General features: G+C 42.6%; 1 protein-coding gene across 1 annotated transcript in view; it reads right to left on the reverse strand.

Annotated features, from left to right (window-relative positions):
* GRIA3 (glutamate ionotropic receptor AMPA type subunit 3) overlaps window positions 1–16,434 on the reverse strand; it is a 252,568-nt gene extending 236,134 nt beyond the window's left edge. Inside the window, exons 1-2 of the mRNA XM_087813532.1 lie at window positions 16,147–16,434; window positions 14,785–14,943 (exon numbers count right to left, since the gene is read on the reverse strand). Of these exons, the coding sequence (XP_087669658.1) occupies window positions 14,785–14,943; window positions 16,147–16,255 (268 nt within the window). The 5' untranslated portion in view covers window positions 16,256–16,434. The remainder of the gene's footprint in view (window positions 1–14,784; window positions 14,944–16,146) is intronic.
* Between the last annotated feature and the right edge of the window lie 2,527 nt (window positions 16,435–18,961).

Consider the following 18,961-nt stretch of genomic DNA (forward strand, 5'->3'; position numbering starts at 1 on the left):
TCCACTTATTTTTTTTCAAAAAAAAGGACAGGGCCATCATTATTTTCATATATAAAATCATTGTGTAGCAGTGAAAGTTAAAAGAAGAAAGATTATGTTGGGAAGACATCCTACGGAAGTGCCAAGAGTTGGAAGATCTGTGTTATAATCTCAGCTCATCCATCCAGTAGCTGTGAGACCTTGGGCAAGTCACTTAGCCTTTTTGTTCCTGTTTCCTTATCTGAGAGAAAAAATCAGTGATCCCATGAGACAACATAGCAGTGGCCTTGGATAGGAAATGAGAAGAGGAGTTGATGCAAGTGGAGCAAGGACACTCCGAGATATGAAGGGAAACATTTCTTTTGGTTATCACCTAGATTTGGGCCTGCTGGAGATAGCATGCTGATAAATCCGCTCCAGAATACAAAGGGAGAGAAGGTGGAAAAAGATTGTATTGCCTAGTACTCCTCAGCAGGATCATTTCTAGTGCGTCTGTGCTTGTAGAATCAGCTAGTTAACCTTTGCTCTGGAGAGAAATGGAGACTGAAATGCTGGAAAACCACATTAGCAAAATTTCTCTTTTAACCTTTTCCATATCTCCTTCCTTTGCTATTTATGGTCTGACTTAGGCAAGCAACATCAAAAGAAGAAAATTCATCCACTCAAACTGATATGTTCTAAACACATCACCCTTAATAAAAATAACTCAGAAAAATCATGGCTGGGAGAGCTCAACTGGCAAAACATTTTCCCACATCTAAGTGAAGATTCCAAGATACACTTTTCCACTCTCCCACTTTCAACCACATTAAAATAGACTTTACATTTGAAGAAAGGTTGTTCTTTCCTTTAAGCCTAGGAAAGTGCCACGGTTCTTACATTACTATCCATGCTGCTTTATCCCAAACATATCTAGTTCAGATAAAAAGTCAGAAGGGATCATGTCCTTCTGGACAATTCCACTCAGTGACGGCATGATTAAACATAGCAGTGTGTATGCCCTGGCATTGGAGGGGGGCACATCAAGTAAATCCTTTCTTTCTCCTTTGCTTTGCCCCAAAGCAAATCCCTCATGCCTGATACAGCATTGTGAGTATACTCAGTGATGACCCCATCTAACCCTGTTCCAGAAAAAGAGTCACAGATGGTACAAATTAGTTTGGAGAGCTTTAGGGGTAGTTATAGATGGGAAGAAGCTATTTTATGGTTTGCTTTTTGCTGGTTCTACTCCTCTCTTCCACTTACCAATCAACCCAGTACTCTGTTAATAATGGCTATCGTTCATCGAACGTTTACTATACACCAGGCATCATAGTAAATATTTTACATTGATAATCTCAATCTTCACAACAAATTTATAGGCTAGTTACTATTATGTTCACCTTCATTTCACAGATGAGAAAACTGAAGCTTAAAGAAGTTAAGTAATTTGCCCAAGGTCATATAACTAGTAAGAGAAAGAGTCAATATTCAAATACAGGTAGTCAAATTTGGAACCATTCTTTGCCCTTTGGTTGCTCCCAGACTGAGTAGAAGAAACAGTCTTCTACTAGGCAAGAGTCAAACAGCAACCCTTGCTCTAGATAGTTAGGTGCAAAACCCCAGGGCCAGGACTTAATGTATAAAGAGCTGGGAAGCTCCAGGTATCTTTATCCAGGGGAAAGTACAACTTTCTTTATTGTTTTCTTCTCATGTTCTATAGATCTACAGGCAGTAGAAAGAAGAGCTGGGAACAGTGAGAGTTGGAACCAGGAAGTCAAAGGGCACTGTTAGTAACTCCTGCACAAAGTGGACTGAACTCTTTTTTTAAAAAAAACAAAACCCAAAAAACTTTGGCTTTTTGAAATTTATTTGGAGAGAGAGAGAGAGAGAGAGAGAGGGAGAGAGAGAGAGACATCAATGAGCTGCCTCCCACACGAGCCTGACTGGGGATCAAACCCGCAACCCAGCTTTGTTTCCTGACTGGGAGTTGAATCAGCCACCTTTTGGTGCATGGGATGACACTCCAACCAACTGAGCCACACTGTCCAGGGCTGGACTGAAATCTTGAAAGAGGCTGTGATATTTAGTCAAAGGGTTGGCTAGACTCAAAGATGTGCCAGAAGTGGGTCTCTGTTGAGCTGTCATCATCTGGATGGAAAAACACTAAAATAATTATCACATGCTAAGTGTCACCAGGAAGTGGGAAGGACCAGGGGAAGATATATGCAATGTGTGTGTGCCAGGGCAGTGCTTACTTTAGAGAAGAATAGGTAGTATGGAGTGCCTCTCTTCTCAGTTCACTGCAGTCTTGACTCTGGGGCAGTTCCCTGGGGTCTTAACTATGGGGCCCATGGAGAAATCTCACTCACTAATGACCCTGTAGTGCCCAAGGAAATTAAGGGGAATCCCTCAGGGAGGCCCTGAGCAGTTCCTTGCTGCTTTTTTTGGTGCCCCATTTCTAAGAGAAGCTTTAGGGCCTTGGCTGCAGAGCCAGTCCCCTGGGTGGTTGGCCTACATGTTTTTTTCTAGATGAACCATAAGACATGTGGGTGCCTCCTGGGCTTTTTGGCAGTCAGAGAAACTACTTGTGTACTGTTAGATAATGGATTGCCACAAGAGAACAGAAACAATGACTCATATTGTGATTAGAAGTAGATGGAATTAGAGATGAAGACAGTTATTTGGTAAAGAAGACTCTAGATCTTCCCTTGAACCTGTAGTACTTAGGTTATGCAGAAAAAGGAATCTTTGAATTCTTCGATCATAGAATATCTGAGTATCTTTCACTCACAAGATGCAAACTGGGTGAGCAAATTTGGATGTATGAGTGAGAGATGTAGGAGGTGAGGGTGGTGGACTGGTAATTTGAAGGGATGCTATGATGGCTTTCTTGGCAGAAAAAATAATCTTGGGTTTGGGGAAAAGCTTAGGACTGTAGAAAGGCTCACAGGGCAGCTGTTTAAGAAGGAAATCTAGCGCCTAAAGTGACAAGAGATTTTACTTTTCAACTGAAACTAGGTTTCTGTTTTTAGGACAAAAAGCTCAAAAGATTTTAAGCTAATGATTATGTTTATAATAATATTATTCAATATGTACCAGGCACCATTCTAAGTATTTTATGTGGATTTGTGAGTTATCTCATTTAAAATTCTCAACAACCCTATGAGGTAACTATTATTACCCCCACTTTAAAATTGGGAAATTTGAGTCACAATGAAGTTGAATAACTTGCTCTAAGGTCTCACACCTAGAAAGTGGAAGAGTTGAGATGTGAGCAAGGAGAAGCTACAAATGGCTAGAATTACTTTTACTGGTTTCAAGGATTCAATATTTTCATCAGTCTTATAAAGGAAGAAAATAGATGAATATGAAAAAAAATTTCAAGATGTAGAAAAAGAATTTGAGAGGTTTCATTTTGGATGAACTTTCCCTAATAAGAAATGAAGTGAAACTGTTACTAGAAGAGGAGGTAGTAGGAACTGGACAAGAGTTAATGATAACATGTCAAAAATGGCAGCCTCCTCAGACATCATCCAGAAGAACTTCCCCATTTTACAAATGATAAAAACTAGAACCAGAGAACAGAGTGACTTGTACAAGGTCATCTAGGCAGTGGTGGCAGAGTTGAGACTGGAACCCAGATGTCCTCATTCCTGCTCCATTGCTCATTCTACTGGACCCCTAATATTGCTTTTATTGTTTCCCCAGGCCATAAGAAACATGGTATCTCAAATGTTATATTTTCTTTTAACTACTTTGTAAGACTTCAACATAAATTGTGTCATATATATTGGGTTTTATAGTCTGAATCTATAATCTTGGGGTGGTCATTTACCCTTATTGGGAAATATGTAGTGCAGGAGTGGTTATCTAGCAATTAAAAATCCAATCAAGAAGTAGTTCTACCAGCACTTCAGGTATCTTTATCTCTAATGAACAGGGGCTTTGTTAATTAACATTTAGTTTTTCATTGGTGAAATCAGTAGTGTTCAACATATGTGGATTGGCTAGAAATATGGTAAAGGTATTTCCAAACCAGCAGAAAGAAGATATAAGGATCTAACAAGATCTGTCTATAGTGCTGTCTTTTAGGAATGGTACCTTAGGCTTAATTCATAAATAACCCTGTGGGCAGCTACTAATAAGGATTCTTGGTTATTTGCATCCTGCCATTTGAATATTATTTTGTCTGCCTCAAGTGTACCTTCATGCAAGGTGCTATTGGAGTACCTAAAAGGATAGGGAGCTGGACTTGACTGAGCCTACAGAATAGGCTATACAATTATTTATTTTTATTTTTTTAAAAAAAATATATCTTTATTGATTTAAGAGAGGAAGGGAGAGATAGGAACATCAGTGATGAGAGAGTCATCACTGATTGGCTGCCTCTTGCATGCTCCCAACTGGGGATCGAGTCCGCAACCCGGGCATGTGCCCTGACTGGGAATTGAACCTCAACATCCTGGATCTTAGGTCGATGCTTGACCACTGAGCCACACCAGGCCAGGCTATACAATTATTTTTATGCCTCCTTGCCATTATTTTAATGAGAAACAGAATTTGGTTTGAGGCTTACTTTACTACCTGCCACTCTAACTATGGCAGGCTATTGATATCCAACAAAACATACCTAATGAATGTGAACAACCAAATTGGCTTAGGTCAGTTTACAGCTTTAGATAACTCTATTTTGGATTCCAGTCTAAAGTTGGTGAGCCTCTTCTTGGGGGCATATAGGAAGCTCCTACCCTGGGTGAATGTTGTCAAAGACTTACTTGACCTGGCAGCCTCCCAGTTGTGTGCCTAAGATTTGCATGTACTATAATCTAAGCAGATTCTCCTACAGCATTCTCTTGAATTACTGCTTCTGAACTGCTGAGCACTTGTTAATGACCCTGTGCCAGCATCCAGACCTTGATGCAGGCCTCAGCATTGCCTAGGGGAAGGTTAGTTAGAGTAGAGCTGCCACTCAACCATGAAAGGCCACTGGATATAACAGTGTATGTATGTAGGACCATAAGTATGTGCACAAGAGAGAAGGTTCTGCCATATTGAGGTACCTTGATGATACACTAAGAAGAGAAAGTCAATAGAGTTCTGACTAAGAAGAGCTTTTCTATTGTTCCCAGTAATTATAAGTTAATTGAGCTTCTCTCAACCAGTAACTTAGCTGCTAGAAGGAGGTGGGTAGTGTAGTTTAGAGGTCAGAAACTTGCACCTACCACATTCTACAACCCCAAGTCCTGTTGTAGATGTTTTGTTGTACCACAGTAGTTTTAAAAAATTGAATTCGAATGTCTTTAGGTAAGGGCATGGAAGCTCCAGATTGCCACAGGCCCTACTACTCCATACCTGGACCCATTTCCACATTTATGTGATTCACCTGGCTCCTATAATCATTTGCTATTTCAACCACAGCTGAAACTGAGTCCCAGCTCTATAGGCAGGAAGATCTCAGGTAAAATCCTGGCTTCACTAATTAGCCAGCTGTGTGATCTTGAGCTAGTTGCTTATATATATTTTGAGCCACTTCTGATACTTTTTAAATAAAATGGTGAAGAGAGTGCCTCCTTTCTAGTGATGTTTTGATGATTCCATGAGACAAGGCATGTAAAATGATCAGTGCAGTGTCTGACACATGGTATGGGCTCAATGAATGGTATTGTTATTATTTCACTCCTGGTTTTAAATTTGTTGATAGAAATGATGGCACAATGAATGCTATATAAAAATTGATTACATTACTGAATGCTTTATAAATGGATTGCAATATATCTATTTTTAGCAAATGGATTGGCATTTGCCATGACATCTAGTTTATAGCATGGCTAAGGATCAATCATTAGCTAACAAGCAAAGATGGGAAGAAGCATTGTGAAAATAAAAATAATTTCATTGTTTTTAATTATTAGCTCAAAGAGCACTTTTGCTTTACCTCAGAGACTGACTTCAGACTGGCCTCTTATTTCTTTCAAGTCTTGACTTTCCAACCTGAGAATCAAACTCACTAATGCTTGCATGCGCCAACAGCATCTCACTTACTTACAGAAGTAATATATGTGAAAGTGCCTGGTACAATGCCTGGGGCTTAGTGGGTTCTCAACAAATTGAGAATTAGTCTGAATTAATACATCTCTGTTTGCAGTACCAAAGCTTATTAAATTAGTGATTCCCAAATTGAGTGTACATTAGAATTACCCATAGAGCTTGTTAAAAAGGCCTATCCTCATATTTTCTGATATAATACATATGGAGTGTGACCTAGGAATTCATTGTTTGATAAGCATCTTTGGTAATTCTGATGTAAGTGGTCCAATTCAAGAAACACTGTTTTAAAGTAACCAAAAATTAGCTTTGGAAATAGCAATGAGATATAAGAATATTTTAGAATCTGTTATAGGTTATGGCTGACTGGCTGTCAATGTTCTTTCTACCTTAAAATTACAGAGGTGTTCACCCACACAGAGATCCATACCCACATCCACTCAATTACTCCTCTGTGGGCTGGGCCCTGATCCATTTCTGTCTCATCTATTGCTGGGAGCCTGATCCCTTTTTGGATAGCTGCAAGGATTAGGGCCCTGGTTGCAATGAGTAATTGGCAAAGTAGATCAGCCAATCATGGATAATTGAAAGGAGACTATTTTTGTTTGCAACATTTTTTAAAGGTTAAAAAAAATCCTCACCACCTCCATCACAAACTGATTTTACTTCTGAAAATATTCCACAGTAATTGTGGGGAATTCAGAGGCTGAGATTCAATTGTAGCAAATAACCATGCACTTTAGAGGCAACGGACCCACTACCATCTGAAGGGTGTGACTTGAAGGGTCAAAGGCAACTAAAATCTTAATCAATAAACTACCAGAATTTATCCGTGAAGGTCAAATGTTGCAAAATAAGTGAAATGTATTTAAGGGACTCTTCCTTATCTTTAAGAGTCTCCCAATGCCCCCTGAATGCCCATCATCCACTTGGTGCCCCACTTCCTTAAGCAGATGCCTTGTTCTGGGTCACTCACCTGTCTTGGAAAGTCTCCTCTGAGGATCCTGCAAGGTATTAGGTGGTAATCTGATGTAAGAATTCTGCTGGAAATATTAATGGCTAATAAGGATTTAACTCATTCCTTTCTAGATAGCATGCTTGCACTTTAGCACAGGCCTTCAGTACAGTAACTCAAATAAAATAATTCATGGAATTTTAGATTAATGGCAGACTGATGGGGGGCAATATTTTGGGTAATAAGTTGCCATTTGGCAGTCCTTAAATGATACTGGGTAAGCCCTTAATGACTTCCCTGGAGCAGTTCTCAGCTCAGATATGCTGGAAAGTGATACTACTTCTCTTCCCTCCCCTCTACCTCACATTGAGTGTCTGGCACCAGCCTTGAAAATGGAGTAAATTTTTCAGGTTCTTAGGGAGCCAGACAGAATTCAGATTGTGTTGTACTTCTTGTCTCTAACCCTGATTAAGGAAAGTCAGACAGCTGAGGAGCAGATGCTACATGCCTCCTTCTGGCATGTCTTGACCTAAAGAAGCAAAGTGAAAAGGCAGTTGAAACTGCATGCCAACCTTAACTTTCTTGGTTAGGTTGTTTCTAAAGGGGACACTTTGAGGTGTTGCAAGAATCCAGGACACTGTCATCCTGGCTCATGAGTTACCTCCTCTCTCAGCCTGTCTTCCAGTCTTCATTTCAAATTCCTACAAAAATCAACTCTAAGTAGATGCTCTCATCAGATATCTAATCATACCACCTACAGACATGGCTGAAACGGACACAGGGTGGTTGGGAGTAGGTTAGAGACATCCTTGAGTTGGAATGAGCCAAATGTGTCTCTTACAGAATCTCCTATGGAAGGCAAGAATGTACAAATATGGGTAAAAGCTTGTCATGGAGAACCATTTTCTTTGGTAATCACAGTCTCTCTGGTCTGGACTCTACTTACTCAAAGTGTGGTTTGAGTACCAACAGCATTGGTATCATTCAGGGGCTTGGTAGGAATACAAATTCTTGGACCCCATCACAGATCTATTGAATCAGAATTTTTGTTTTAACAAGATCCCCAACTGATTGCTGTGCACATGAAAGACTGAGAAGTGCTCTTCTAGACTGACTTGCGCCCTGTGGGGTTAAAGGGTCATTACCAGCTGTGTTTTCTCTACTCGTTCTTATCCTTGCTCCTGTGCCTCCTCCAAATAAGGACAAATGATTGTCCTGTTGAGGATAATAGCTAAAGATGCCAGTGGCAGTTAGGAACTAAGTTATTTCTCTTGCCAATGCTCAAATGGAAATCCAGCTGAGAGTATTCTGGTTATTTCCATGGGAAGGGAAGCCGAATGTACATTTGAGACAAGGCAAGGGATGGATGGAGGGAGTCAGAAGAAGACACTACTTGGATAAGCTTCCAAGTCCCTCCAGAGCTACCTTTAAGCATCTGTGAGGGGGATGCTGCCTTGTAATAACTGAATTCTACATGCCATAGCAGGGAAAGGAAACTCAGCCTGAGCTCCAGCTTCCCTACAATATCTCTCTCCTTTTCTGACCTCCTTTCCATGCCAGCAAATTTTCTGCCAATGCCCACATAGGCATCTTCAGACTCTCCAAAAACCTGTTGTTTTGTAATACAGATAAAAAATTACACTCTTTAAAATAACTTTATTGAGTTATGATGGACATACAAAAAGCCGTACAAATTTACCTCCTTAAGAAAATGAATCGCTATGAACTTTGACTGCTTTCCAAATTACCCTAAAGGCTTTTTAAAATTCAACATGGTGAAGGTGCACCTGCCTTATACCTTGGGTGTACTTACACCAAACCTGCCATGTACAGGTAGCTTTTTACTTTGGCCTGTAGAAGTCTTCCATGACCAGAGCCACTTGATCTTTGGTTTGGGTAGAGTGAACATTCACTCTGTGCATCACGTCCAGAAACACCCCCATTTGAATATATTTCCTTGAAATTGAGGCATTAGGGTTTCCAGAGCAAATATTCCCTGGTTGGATACTTAAACCCCCTTATCACACACTTTCAGTTGGATTTCTATATTAGATAAAAAAGCTATCACCCTCAAAGTAGAATGCAGGCCCTGAGGAGGAAGGACCAAGAACAGAGATATTCTGATGGAGAAGGATCATTAGGTCTAGAGAAGTCCAGGGTAGAATATAATCCCTAGAAAAGTTTATTGTGGATGGGATACCAGAATCAGGGGCAGTCAGTTGGAGACCAACAAAAGGGCATAAGCTGGGTAGACAGAGCAGGAAAGGAAAATAATGGAAAGAGAAGAGGTTTAAGTGTGAAGGGGACAAATTCTGTTCATGTTAACCTTTTGCCAAGTACTGACCCCTTTTGGGGACTGCTGCCCTAACTCAAGGCTCATCCTACACATAGGCTGAGGCTATTTGTAGCTCTCAGCCTGGAGCCCAGCCATTTCCAGAAGAGGGAGGGAGTTCCTTTTGTGTCTTCGCAGCTCCTACTCCTGCTATAGAATGCCCATCGCCCCCACCTAGGGTTTTAATTGCACCCTCTCATGGATATTTCATCCAGTTAGACCCAAAGTATCAAAGCCAAAGGAAGAAAGTTGAAGCTTGATTTTTTAAATGAACCAGGCAAAATATGCAGATAATTTTCCTGACCTTCAGAGAAGGTATAAAGCTTATGAAAGTTCTTTCAAATATATCTGCAGTCTCAATCTAAGAAGTTTAGAGTTAAAACATGGAATAAACAAGTTATTCCCCTCCCCCAGAGTTATGAATTCTATCTTATAAAATTCTTGTCCTCTCTTAAAACTCATGCTTCCTTTTCACCCTTTAGCCAATTGTGTAAAAACAACAAATCTCTTACCCACAAAGGAAGACTAATAACGATGCCTCAGGAGCTTCATTTACTTTTTAATCTGTTAAAATGAAACCAGCCAATCACCCCTGACTATCCATAATAATGAAATTTAAAAATATATCAGGAGCCAAAAACATGTGATAAAAATCTCAACCAGCCCCCACTATTCTCATTCAATCTTGGGGGGCAGGGAGGGAAATGCAGCATTAAGGAAACAACCTCTGATGAAAGCAGAAGTGGGGAATGTGGAAAACTGGTTTCATTTTAAGGAAAAAGGTTAAAATTGCTGACATGGGAAAAAACACCCCCACATGGCTCATTTTACATTAAGCATAAATAGAGAACAAAATAGTTTTCTTTGTTCCTTCCTCTCAAACCCTTCCAATCTCCCCATCTCCCTTAGAAGATCAACAGGAAACAGCCTTGTAGGGGAGGTAATACACTTTGCTGGAAGCTCACCGTTGCAACCTGCTGATTTCCACTTATTTTTATGGCCCAAATGAACAGCATCATCTTCCTCCCTCCTCTCCACATAAAAATAGATTAAAAAAAAAACCCATAATAAACTTTGTGAGAAGGTGACTTAAATTTTTGACTGGCAGGCACCACTGAGGCAAGCTCTTAGTGCTTCAGTGGGCTAAGCCAGCTGGCTAAAGGGGCTGAGAAGTGAGCTAAGCCAGTGAGCTTATTAAAGCCTGGCCAGCAGACAGAGGAGAGAGGGAGAGCAGCAAGGGTGCAAAGATGGGGAAGTGGGGGTGGGAGGTGGAGGTGGAGCAGTGGACATTGGTTAGTATGTGAAGATCTGTTTGAGGGCTGGAGCCCTGATACTGTGCGTCTTCACCCTGGTTCCAAAGATTACATGAAAAGGGCAAACACAAAAACAAAACAAAACCCACCAAAGAGCAGAGAATGGAATCAGGGGAGACATTTCCTTCCCAAATGGACCTAAATAGTTAAATGGATCCTGGCAATTAGAATAATTAGATAATTAGATCGTGACTCTGTGGGCAGGAGACAGAAACCTGTCTTGGCTAAGTACACTTGGTAGCAAAATGTGCTCAGTTATAAAAGGAGCGTGCTCTCAGTTAGCAGGTATATTTCAAATGGCTCAGGAAAAAAAATGCAGCTGATTAGTTAGATTTAGCCAGCAAAAGAGATTTTGCCTGGAGCTCCATTAGAGCCTGCACTCTCAAGTCTCACTCTCAGTCCCACTGTCACTTGCGCCTCCATCAACAGATTTTTTATTTAAGCCAATGCGTAAGGAGCACAGTTCTGTGGTGAATAACCTTTAAGGTTACATTTGCCTTTTCCTTGCTTCTTGCAAACAGTGCGTAATCCATGAGCACATTTGTTGGCTGTAAAGGTGTACAACAGCAATTTTTGCAATGACAGTGCGGAGAGGGAATATGAGATCTGTGTGCTAATGAGCTGACACTGCAGAGGCTGGGGCGATGTAGTGTGGAGTGCACTACAAGTGCACAGCAGCAAGACACAGGAGGGGACTTCAACAGAATTGGAGGCATTTCCTGAGGAACCAGGGCAGCCAAGACACACCAATGGGACCCAGCAGTCCCTTGGTGTTTTCACATCTTCCAAAGCCCTGGGATGATCAAATCTGGTTTTTTAAAGAACAAACATGTAACTTAAAATGTGTGTACATCTCTTTTCATATATACTAATTTTGTGTGTTTGAGTGTCTCTGTGTGTGTATAAATGTATGTATCTTGAAACCATGATATTCACACCATCCTTCTTTCCGGGGTTATCTGGCCAAATTTAAAATACAACAGCAAACTCAATAAATCCCTATGAAATGGGAACATGGGATCCAAATCAGATGAGTCTCTTTGATAAACTTCAATTCACCTCTGAGCTGAGATCCCAAATAAACCACCTTTCAAAGCCAGAGAGGCTTTTATTGGCTTCTTAAGACACAGAATGAAGTTGGAGTCTGTCTTAAGCAAACCTCTCGGGGTTGTGCAAAAAAAATAAATAAATAAATAAAAAATTTTAAAAAAAAGGTTGCTGGTGAAGAAGAGTCTTTAAATAACTGATGCCTGGGATTCCTTGCAAGGAAACCTTCAGAACACATCGGAGGAGGAAGGGATGCAAAGGGAGAGCAGGGAACAAAGGCACACAGAGGGCATTACCCTTTGTTTATTTTTGGGGTATTTGTTTACCTGCATAACTGTGCCCTCAAAAGTGTATGCCTGTCTCAAGATTGAGAGTGCAGGAAAGATCAGGGGAAGAAATCAATTTTAGTGCTAGGGGAAACTACAACTAAGAATTTTGAATGAGAACAGGGGAAAGTTTCATTAATTTTTGCCATACTATTCCACATTGAATGAGATAGGAGAGGTGGGTGACCAGATTTGGACTTAACTGGGATTTTCTCAAATTCTCCCTAGGTCTCCAGGGAGGAGCAGACCAGAGGGTTTAGGGGTCTTTTTCTCTGTGAAATAGTGCAATCAATTGGAAGAATGAAACCTAGGATCACCTGCCAAGCTCCAGTACTGAACTAGTATTGTGTTCTGACACCTGGTATGTGTGATCTTCACTTCCATAAGGAAAAGAACAGTCAAGGCGAGTAAGAAGATACACTTCCAAGGCTTTCCTGGCCTTGTGAAATGACTGTTTTCTGCATTCAGACACTATCAGACTGTAGTTGGACTAGTCATCTTTCTCATACTAAGCTTCTGGGCAGCAGCTGCCAGGAGACAGCTTTGAGATCTGGCCCCCATTCAATGATTGTGACATTCAGAGAGGACTGTTTTGGGGACCAGAGAAGATGACAGTCTTCTGAGCTGTAAACCCTGAGAATGCAACAGGCAACTGGGCACACGTCACTGGTTTCTGGATATTTCTCCTGTGTGTGTCAGGGTGTGCATATGTGTGTATTTGGCATAAGTAAGGGCAAGGTCACCTTTTTGTTTTGTCTTTCTTGTTGCCTAGTGACCCACAACTTATTTCACACTTTCAACCCTGAAACAATAACCCAGACTTTTAAGCTTGTTGGCAGAAGTGTTGTGGATTTAGAGAGAGAGAGAGTGTGTGTGTGTGTGTGTATGGCAGGGGTGATCAGTTTCTTTTCTTTGCCCTGAGAGGTAAGGCATTAAGGAAACTGAACATCAAACCTGACTTATTGCCTTTTCTCAAACCTGAGCTTTTCACAAGGTAATGATCATTTCCTCATTGCTCCTTGAGTGGAGTTTCCAATGGCTCTGAGCTGGCTGGTGTCAATCTGATTTGAGCGTAAAAAAAACAATTAAAAACCTTGGAAATCAATCATTTCTGAGAAGGCAATTGGCACTCTTATTCCAGTCCTCAGCAGTGTGGAAAGACACTAAAGTGAGTTCAAATATTATTTGTCATTAATAATAATAAATCTTGGTAGTTTCATGTATTTGGTTTTAAATCTGTTCTAATTGATACTTAGGAAGCTGCATTTGAGCTTCAGCCTCTTGACAAGATCACAGTGCTGCAGGATTAAGTGAGCTGTGTGTTGTATGTGCTGTAGGGACAGGCTGGGATTACTGAAATAAGATGCAAAGTATAGACAGACATTTTGTAACTTTCACACTTAGCTGGAATTAATAAGTTCCTATTTTTGTCAATGTCGGAAAGCCAAAGAATGTCAAATACAGAGTATCACAGAACATGTTCATATAAGGATCTGTACCTTCAGCTAAAATTTTCTTAAAGAAAATACTGTCACATTTCTTGCAAAGTACTTCACCCCCATCCTCTTCACCTAAGTCTTAAAAATCCAAGGAACCTATGCCCTTGGAGACGCTTTCAACAGTTTTTCAAAATCACATATCCTCTGAGGCAGAAGAATTTGAATTCATTCATATATAAAGTTTCACAAAAACCGAACATAAATATAATTTCTCCCTTTAATGAAAGTCAGAAAACAAAAATTCCAAACTATACAAGCCATAAAAACAAAACATATTTATGCCATTATCAGCCTCATTTTTGTGAAAACTTTTAGTGCAATAAGCTTAGATGAAGAATTACCAGTTTTTCTCATAAAACATTCAATTCAAGAAAAAACTGTGTCCAACAGGCTGTCATTTGGGTTCCCTTGGTTTTACTCCTCAAAATGTCCCCTTTCTAGAGGAACAATCACTATGGCACAAGTAGGTATTTCAGAAATGGCTTTGTGGCTAATGAAATTCCTCCTTTTTGATATTGTTTGCCTGCTGCAAGCCCCCCCCCCCTACACCTTTTGCTTTAAGAACTGTGTTGTCCTTAACAATGGGGGTGGGGGATTGAACAACATTAGGGGAGACAAAACAGAAGCAGCTTTCCCAATAGTCACCTGAGCACTGTCTTCTCCTTTCCCCTCAGTTTGCCAGGTGTTCGTCACTTGTAATCAGTTTGTAGCCTTATCAGTTTCTATCAGAGCTCCCTAGGTAAGGAAGGTGATATTCTAGGACAGAAAAAGGCCAGGGAACCAAGCTTCATCTGTCCTTCAAGGTCACTTGTTTGCAGAATTTCTCATATTTGGGTCCTATCTATTAGGCAATTGTGAAATTCAGCTAATTTCTACAGCCAGGCACTAGCTTTAACAGTCAAGTAATGTACATCCTGAATTGACTCAATCAAGAGACTTCTTTTTTTAATCCCATCTGAAGAAATTTCCCTGAACAACCATGCTATTTTTTCTTTCCTTTTTTTTCCAGCCAAAAAAAAAAAAAAAAGGTGTGGGGGAGGAATTGCCGGTTTAGCAGGGAGGAAAATGAAAGTTTTGCATCAGACATTATTCACAGCAGAGTTTTGTGCACTGCTTTAAGTCCCTCACTCAGCAGAATCCTCTAGAGTTGGTTTATGCTGCATGAAACCTGGATGGGCTAGAGCCCCTAAAATGGTCTACTGAGGCCATCACCCCTCCGCAGCACATATGCAGACCCCAAGTCCCACAGGCAAAATGCAAGCGAGGTCCCAAAGGTCCCAAAGGGAGGAAAAGCACATCTACTTACAAGCATTAGTCACAGAAAAACTATTGGAGGAATCCAAGTGATCTACGTGGTAATTCAAATGGAAGGGCTTCTCGGTGGTGTTCTGGTTGGTGTTGTATAACTGCACGGCAAAGCGGAAAGCGCTGTGCTCCTGCACCGTATTTCTCATGAAAAGTCCACCTATAAGCAAAGGGAACCGAGATTTGGCTTGTGTCCCTCCCAGGACAGGTTAGAAATTAAAGAGCACTGCAGATACGAGATCCCTCTCAATGGTGCGGGGTGGGATGATGATTGATTTTCAACCTGTGTGTCTTTGAAGACTCTTGTGAACTCAAATTTTGGCCAAGAGAAACGTGGTTTTCTCCAGACTGAAAAGGAGGAGGAGAGGCTGGAGAGAAGGGGGAAAGGGGAAAGAGGGAAGAGGGGGCTGCTTTGGGGTAGGATGATGGAACCAAGAGCGGGACTTGGCTGTTTCTCAGGCAGTAGTTTCCTCTTCATTGCCTCCCCCCTCCCTCCCCTCCGTACATCTCCACGAGCTTGTTAATGTTTTCCTGGTGCAAAGAGAATGGTTGGAAAGAAAAACAATTTCATTCTCCGTAGTACCCCATCCTGTGCCCCATAGCCACCCTGCCCCACCTTTACAATACAAGGGTTTGGTTCAGTAAGGGCAATAATTTTAACTTCTGGACTTGTAAATACAGACAGAAGATGAGAGAACTCCCTTCCAGCGTCCGGGAACCCGGCTCCAGACGGACACAGTGGCAATTCACGAATTCGTGGTCTGCGTGACTTCGGCGCTTCCTCACTCAGTTCCTTGTCTCTCCCCCTCCCCACCCCCGCTTTCAACGGCGCCCGCCACCTACCCCGACTCCGGTAGTTGCCCGGGTCTCAGGGAATCCAGAATAGGCTTCCATCTCCCCCAGCACTAACCTGTCTGGGGGAAACCGGAGACGCGGGACGGGCGCTCGGGCAGATTACGCGCCCTGGTGCGGCCAGACAGGCGGCATCACCCTGGGACAACTTCCAGCCGCGGCAAGCACGCCATGGCAAAGTCCAGAGCAGCGAGCCAAAAAGCCGTGACTCTGCGCCCCTTTGCAGCTTCCAACATGCTTCCCCTGCTCCCCACATATTGTAAAACCCAGTAGTCTACTCCCCACCCCAGCCCCAGGAGACCCCTCTGTTGTGCCAGTTGCTCCCCAGACCAGCCAGCTCTCTGGGGTTCAAATTCCCGGGATTCCTGCCCGGTCCTAGTCCCGGTCCCCGTCCCCAGTCCCCCTCCCCAGGCATTGCAGGACAGGGACCAGCGGCCGCAGTAGCCACACCAGGGCAGTGGTCTCCGGTGCAGGAGAGCCCGGCCGGACCGGCTGGCTTGCTCACGCTTACCTATGCTGATGGTGTTGGGGAATCCTCCGTGAGAATGACCCAAAAGCCCCAGGACTAAAAAGAAGACCGCCTGGAGCACGCTTTGCTCCATTTTCTTCTGCCTGGCCATGCTACGCCTAAAACGAAGCTGACAGGAGCATGGGCGCAACTGGGGAGTCGTCAAAATAATAACAGAAAAAGAAAAAGAATTCGCTGGCTCTTACTCCCCCTCCCTTCAACTTGCTCTCGCTCACTCTTCCTTTCCAACCTACACTAGTCCTCCTCCTCCACCTCCTCCTGCTCTCTCTCTCTCTCTCTCTCTCTCTCTGCTCCCTCTCGCTCCTAGACTCTCTCACACCCCCTCCCCGCCCCCCACCTCACTTCGGTCTTCACACCAATCTGGAAGGCGGGTTCACTGGCTGTGATCTTTCTCCCTATCACTGAGATGAGAAGAGAGAGAGATGGGGAGAGAGAGAGAAAGAAGAGAGAGGGAGACAGAGAGAATATAACCTAAAACACAGAACAAAACAAAAAAAGACAAAACACCGAAAAAACATAAACAAAAACCAAACAAAAGAGAGAAGAAGAAAGAAATTATAAACAAAATCTGAGACTTTTGTCCCCCCCAGAAGATGGTGGGTCTAAAGAGGGGGGTGGGAAAGAACGAAAGAGCGAAAAGGCTCAGCGCCCGTGAATTGGGCTCTTCCAATTGGGCCGGTAGGGGGATATCGATCAAAGTTGATCTGACGTGGAATTAAAGCCGCACACCGCTTAGCTCTACTGCAAACTGCAGCCCCGGACTGCAAAGCCTTGGCGTTGGCGTTTGTCAACACGGACGATGGGATCAATAGAAATACACTATTCCTCATGTGGACCAGCCATTCAAGCTGCAACTGGCCCTTTAAAAAAGGAAGGAAGAAAAGCTGCATTGTCTCTGCGCTTGTATGTCTGTCTTAAAGAAGGGGGTCTGACGGGGGAAGGGGGGACGGTTAGTGGTTACTCAAGAGTCTTTGTAGAGATTCGGAGAAGCAGTTCCCATCACAATGCGCCCGAAGATGCTGCGCATGCCCCGTCCCTACCGCTCAATTTTTACAGCAGAGATCCTACGGACAGTGAACAACCCCCCAAACCCACAGGTTTGGGAGGCCAGTACCTCCCCGTCTCAGGGCAGAGCCAGGTTTGGGGGCGGGGAGGGGTCACTGATGGGCAGTGTGGAGCTGACAGTTTTGGAGAACATAGAAAAGTATGTGCCTAGATGTGGTAACTAAAAGGTTAATGAAAAGGACGCTCAATTCCACTGACGAAGGAGGAGAGAGATGTGGCAATGAGCTGAGATGGGGTGGGGATTGGAAGTTAAGGTTAAGAAAACTGTCTTTAGCTACCTGGTTCTCTCTGTGTTGCCTCTGGACATAGCAGCCTAAGCCCCTGACAAATGACTCCAGAGGCTATAAATTCTCCCACACTCTTCTTTCACTCTCCTCTGTAGGGGAGGAAAGAACCTTCCAAGTCAGGCACTACAGCTGGATCTCAGTTGGGGGGTGGTTTCCTCTACAATCTTGTGGATGAACCTCTTGGTGGATAGACTCCTCTCCCTAGCCCCTTTCTCCAGTGGTGAGAGAAAAGGGAGTCTTTTTGTCTTCCAAGTCTTTCACTCCTACATCACCTACTCTGGAAGTGACAGTTTTTACCTCTCCCCACACCAGCTATTCTGCTTTTCATATCCTCTCCTCCTGATCTACATGGACCTGCTGCCAGAATATACCAAACTGGTATACATGGGGCAGGAGATATGGGACAGGGCCCAGGGGCACAACTGGCACATAGATTACTCCAGAACTTTGGATTTGACATGACATACGTTGGAGCCTGGAACAGAAAGTTTTCAAATCCTTGGGCAACTAAAAAAATGGTTCTAGGCTCTTCCCAATTTCCTGTCCATTTGGTAATGCAAAATCTCTTCCTACCTCATCACCGATACAAATCTTTTGTCTCCGCTAGCCCATGGCTAAGAATGACACAGAAACCTGGAAGTCACAGAAGACTGAACTTGCAATTGGTTGGAGCATTGGGGCAAAAGGGGTATCAATCAGAAACTAGGTTGGTCACCCCTTGACAAATATGAGCAGTGAGATAGCATGGTTCAGGAACATAAACTTAGGAAACAGGTCCAGGTTCAAGTCTATATTCCATCACATATAGGCAGTGTGTGACTTTGAGTTACTTTCTTAATCTGAACCCCAGTTTTCTCATCTGCAAAATGGGAATATTAACATTTCTTTCCATATAAAGTTATTATGGATTAAATAAGGATTAAATAAGATAGTAGATGTGAAAGCATCTAATTCAGTGCCTGATTCACAGAAGAATCAATAAATGTTAATTTCCAAACTCCCATCCCTCTTTCTCACCCTTTAAAACTGCTCTTTTCTTCCTCAAAGTTCCTCATGCTCTCAGCCTCCTCTTTCTCCACCATCCTCCAAAACTCAGACTCTGCTACGCAATCTTTGCTACTGTTCCGTATCAAAATCTTCCTCAAAATCTTCCCGTTGTAGCTCCTCAAGAGCCCTAGTATATAGGAGAGAATCTGGTAGATAAATCTTTTTTTAATCCTCACCTGAGTATATTTTTTCCATTGCTTTTTCAGAGAGAGTGGAAGGGGGGCGGGGGAGAGAAAGAGAGAGAGAGAGTGAGAGAGAGAGAGAAACATCGACTGGTTCCCTCCCACACCTACCCTGACTGAGGCCGAACCTGCAACTGAGGTACGTACCCTTGGCCAGTATTGAACCTGGGACCCTTCAGTCTGCAGGCCAGTGCTCTAACCACTGAGACAAACCAG

Source organism: Miniopterus natalensis, chromosome X (assembly GCF_054644295.1).
Source record: "Miniopterus natalensis isolate mMinNat1 chromosome X, mMinNat1.hap1, whole genome shotgun sequence".
NCBI classification, from domain to species: Eukaryota; Metazoa; Chordata; class Mammalia; order Chiroptera; family Miniopteridae; genus Miniopterus; species Miniopterus natalensis.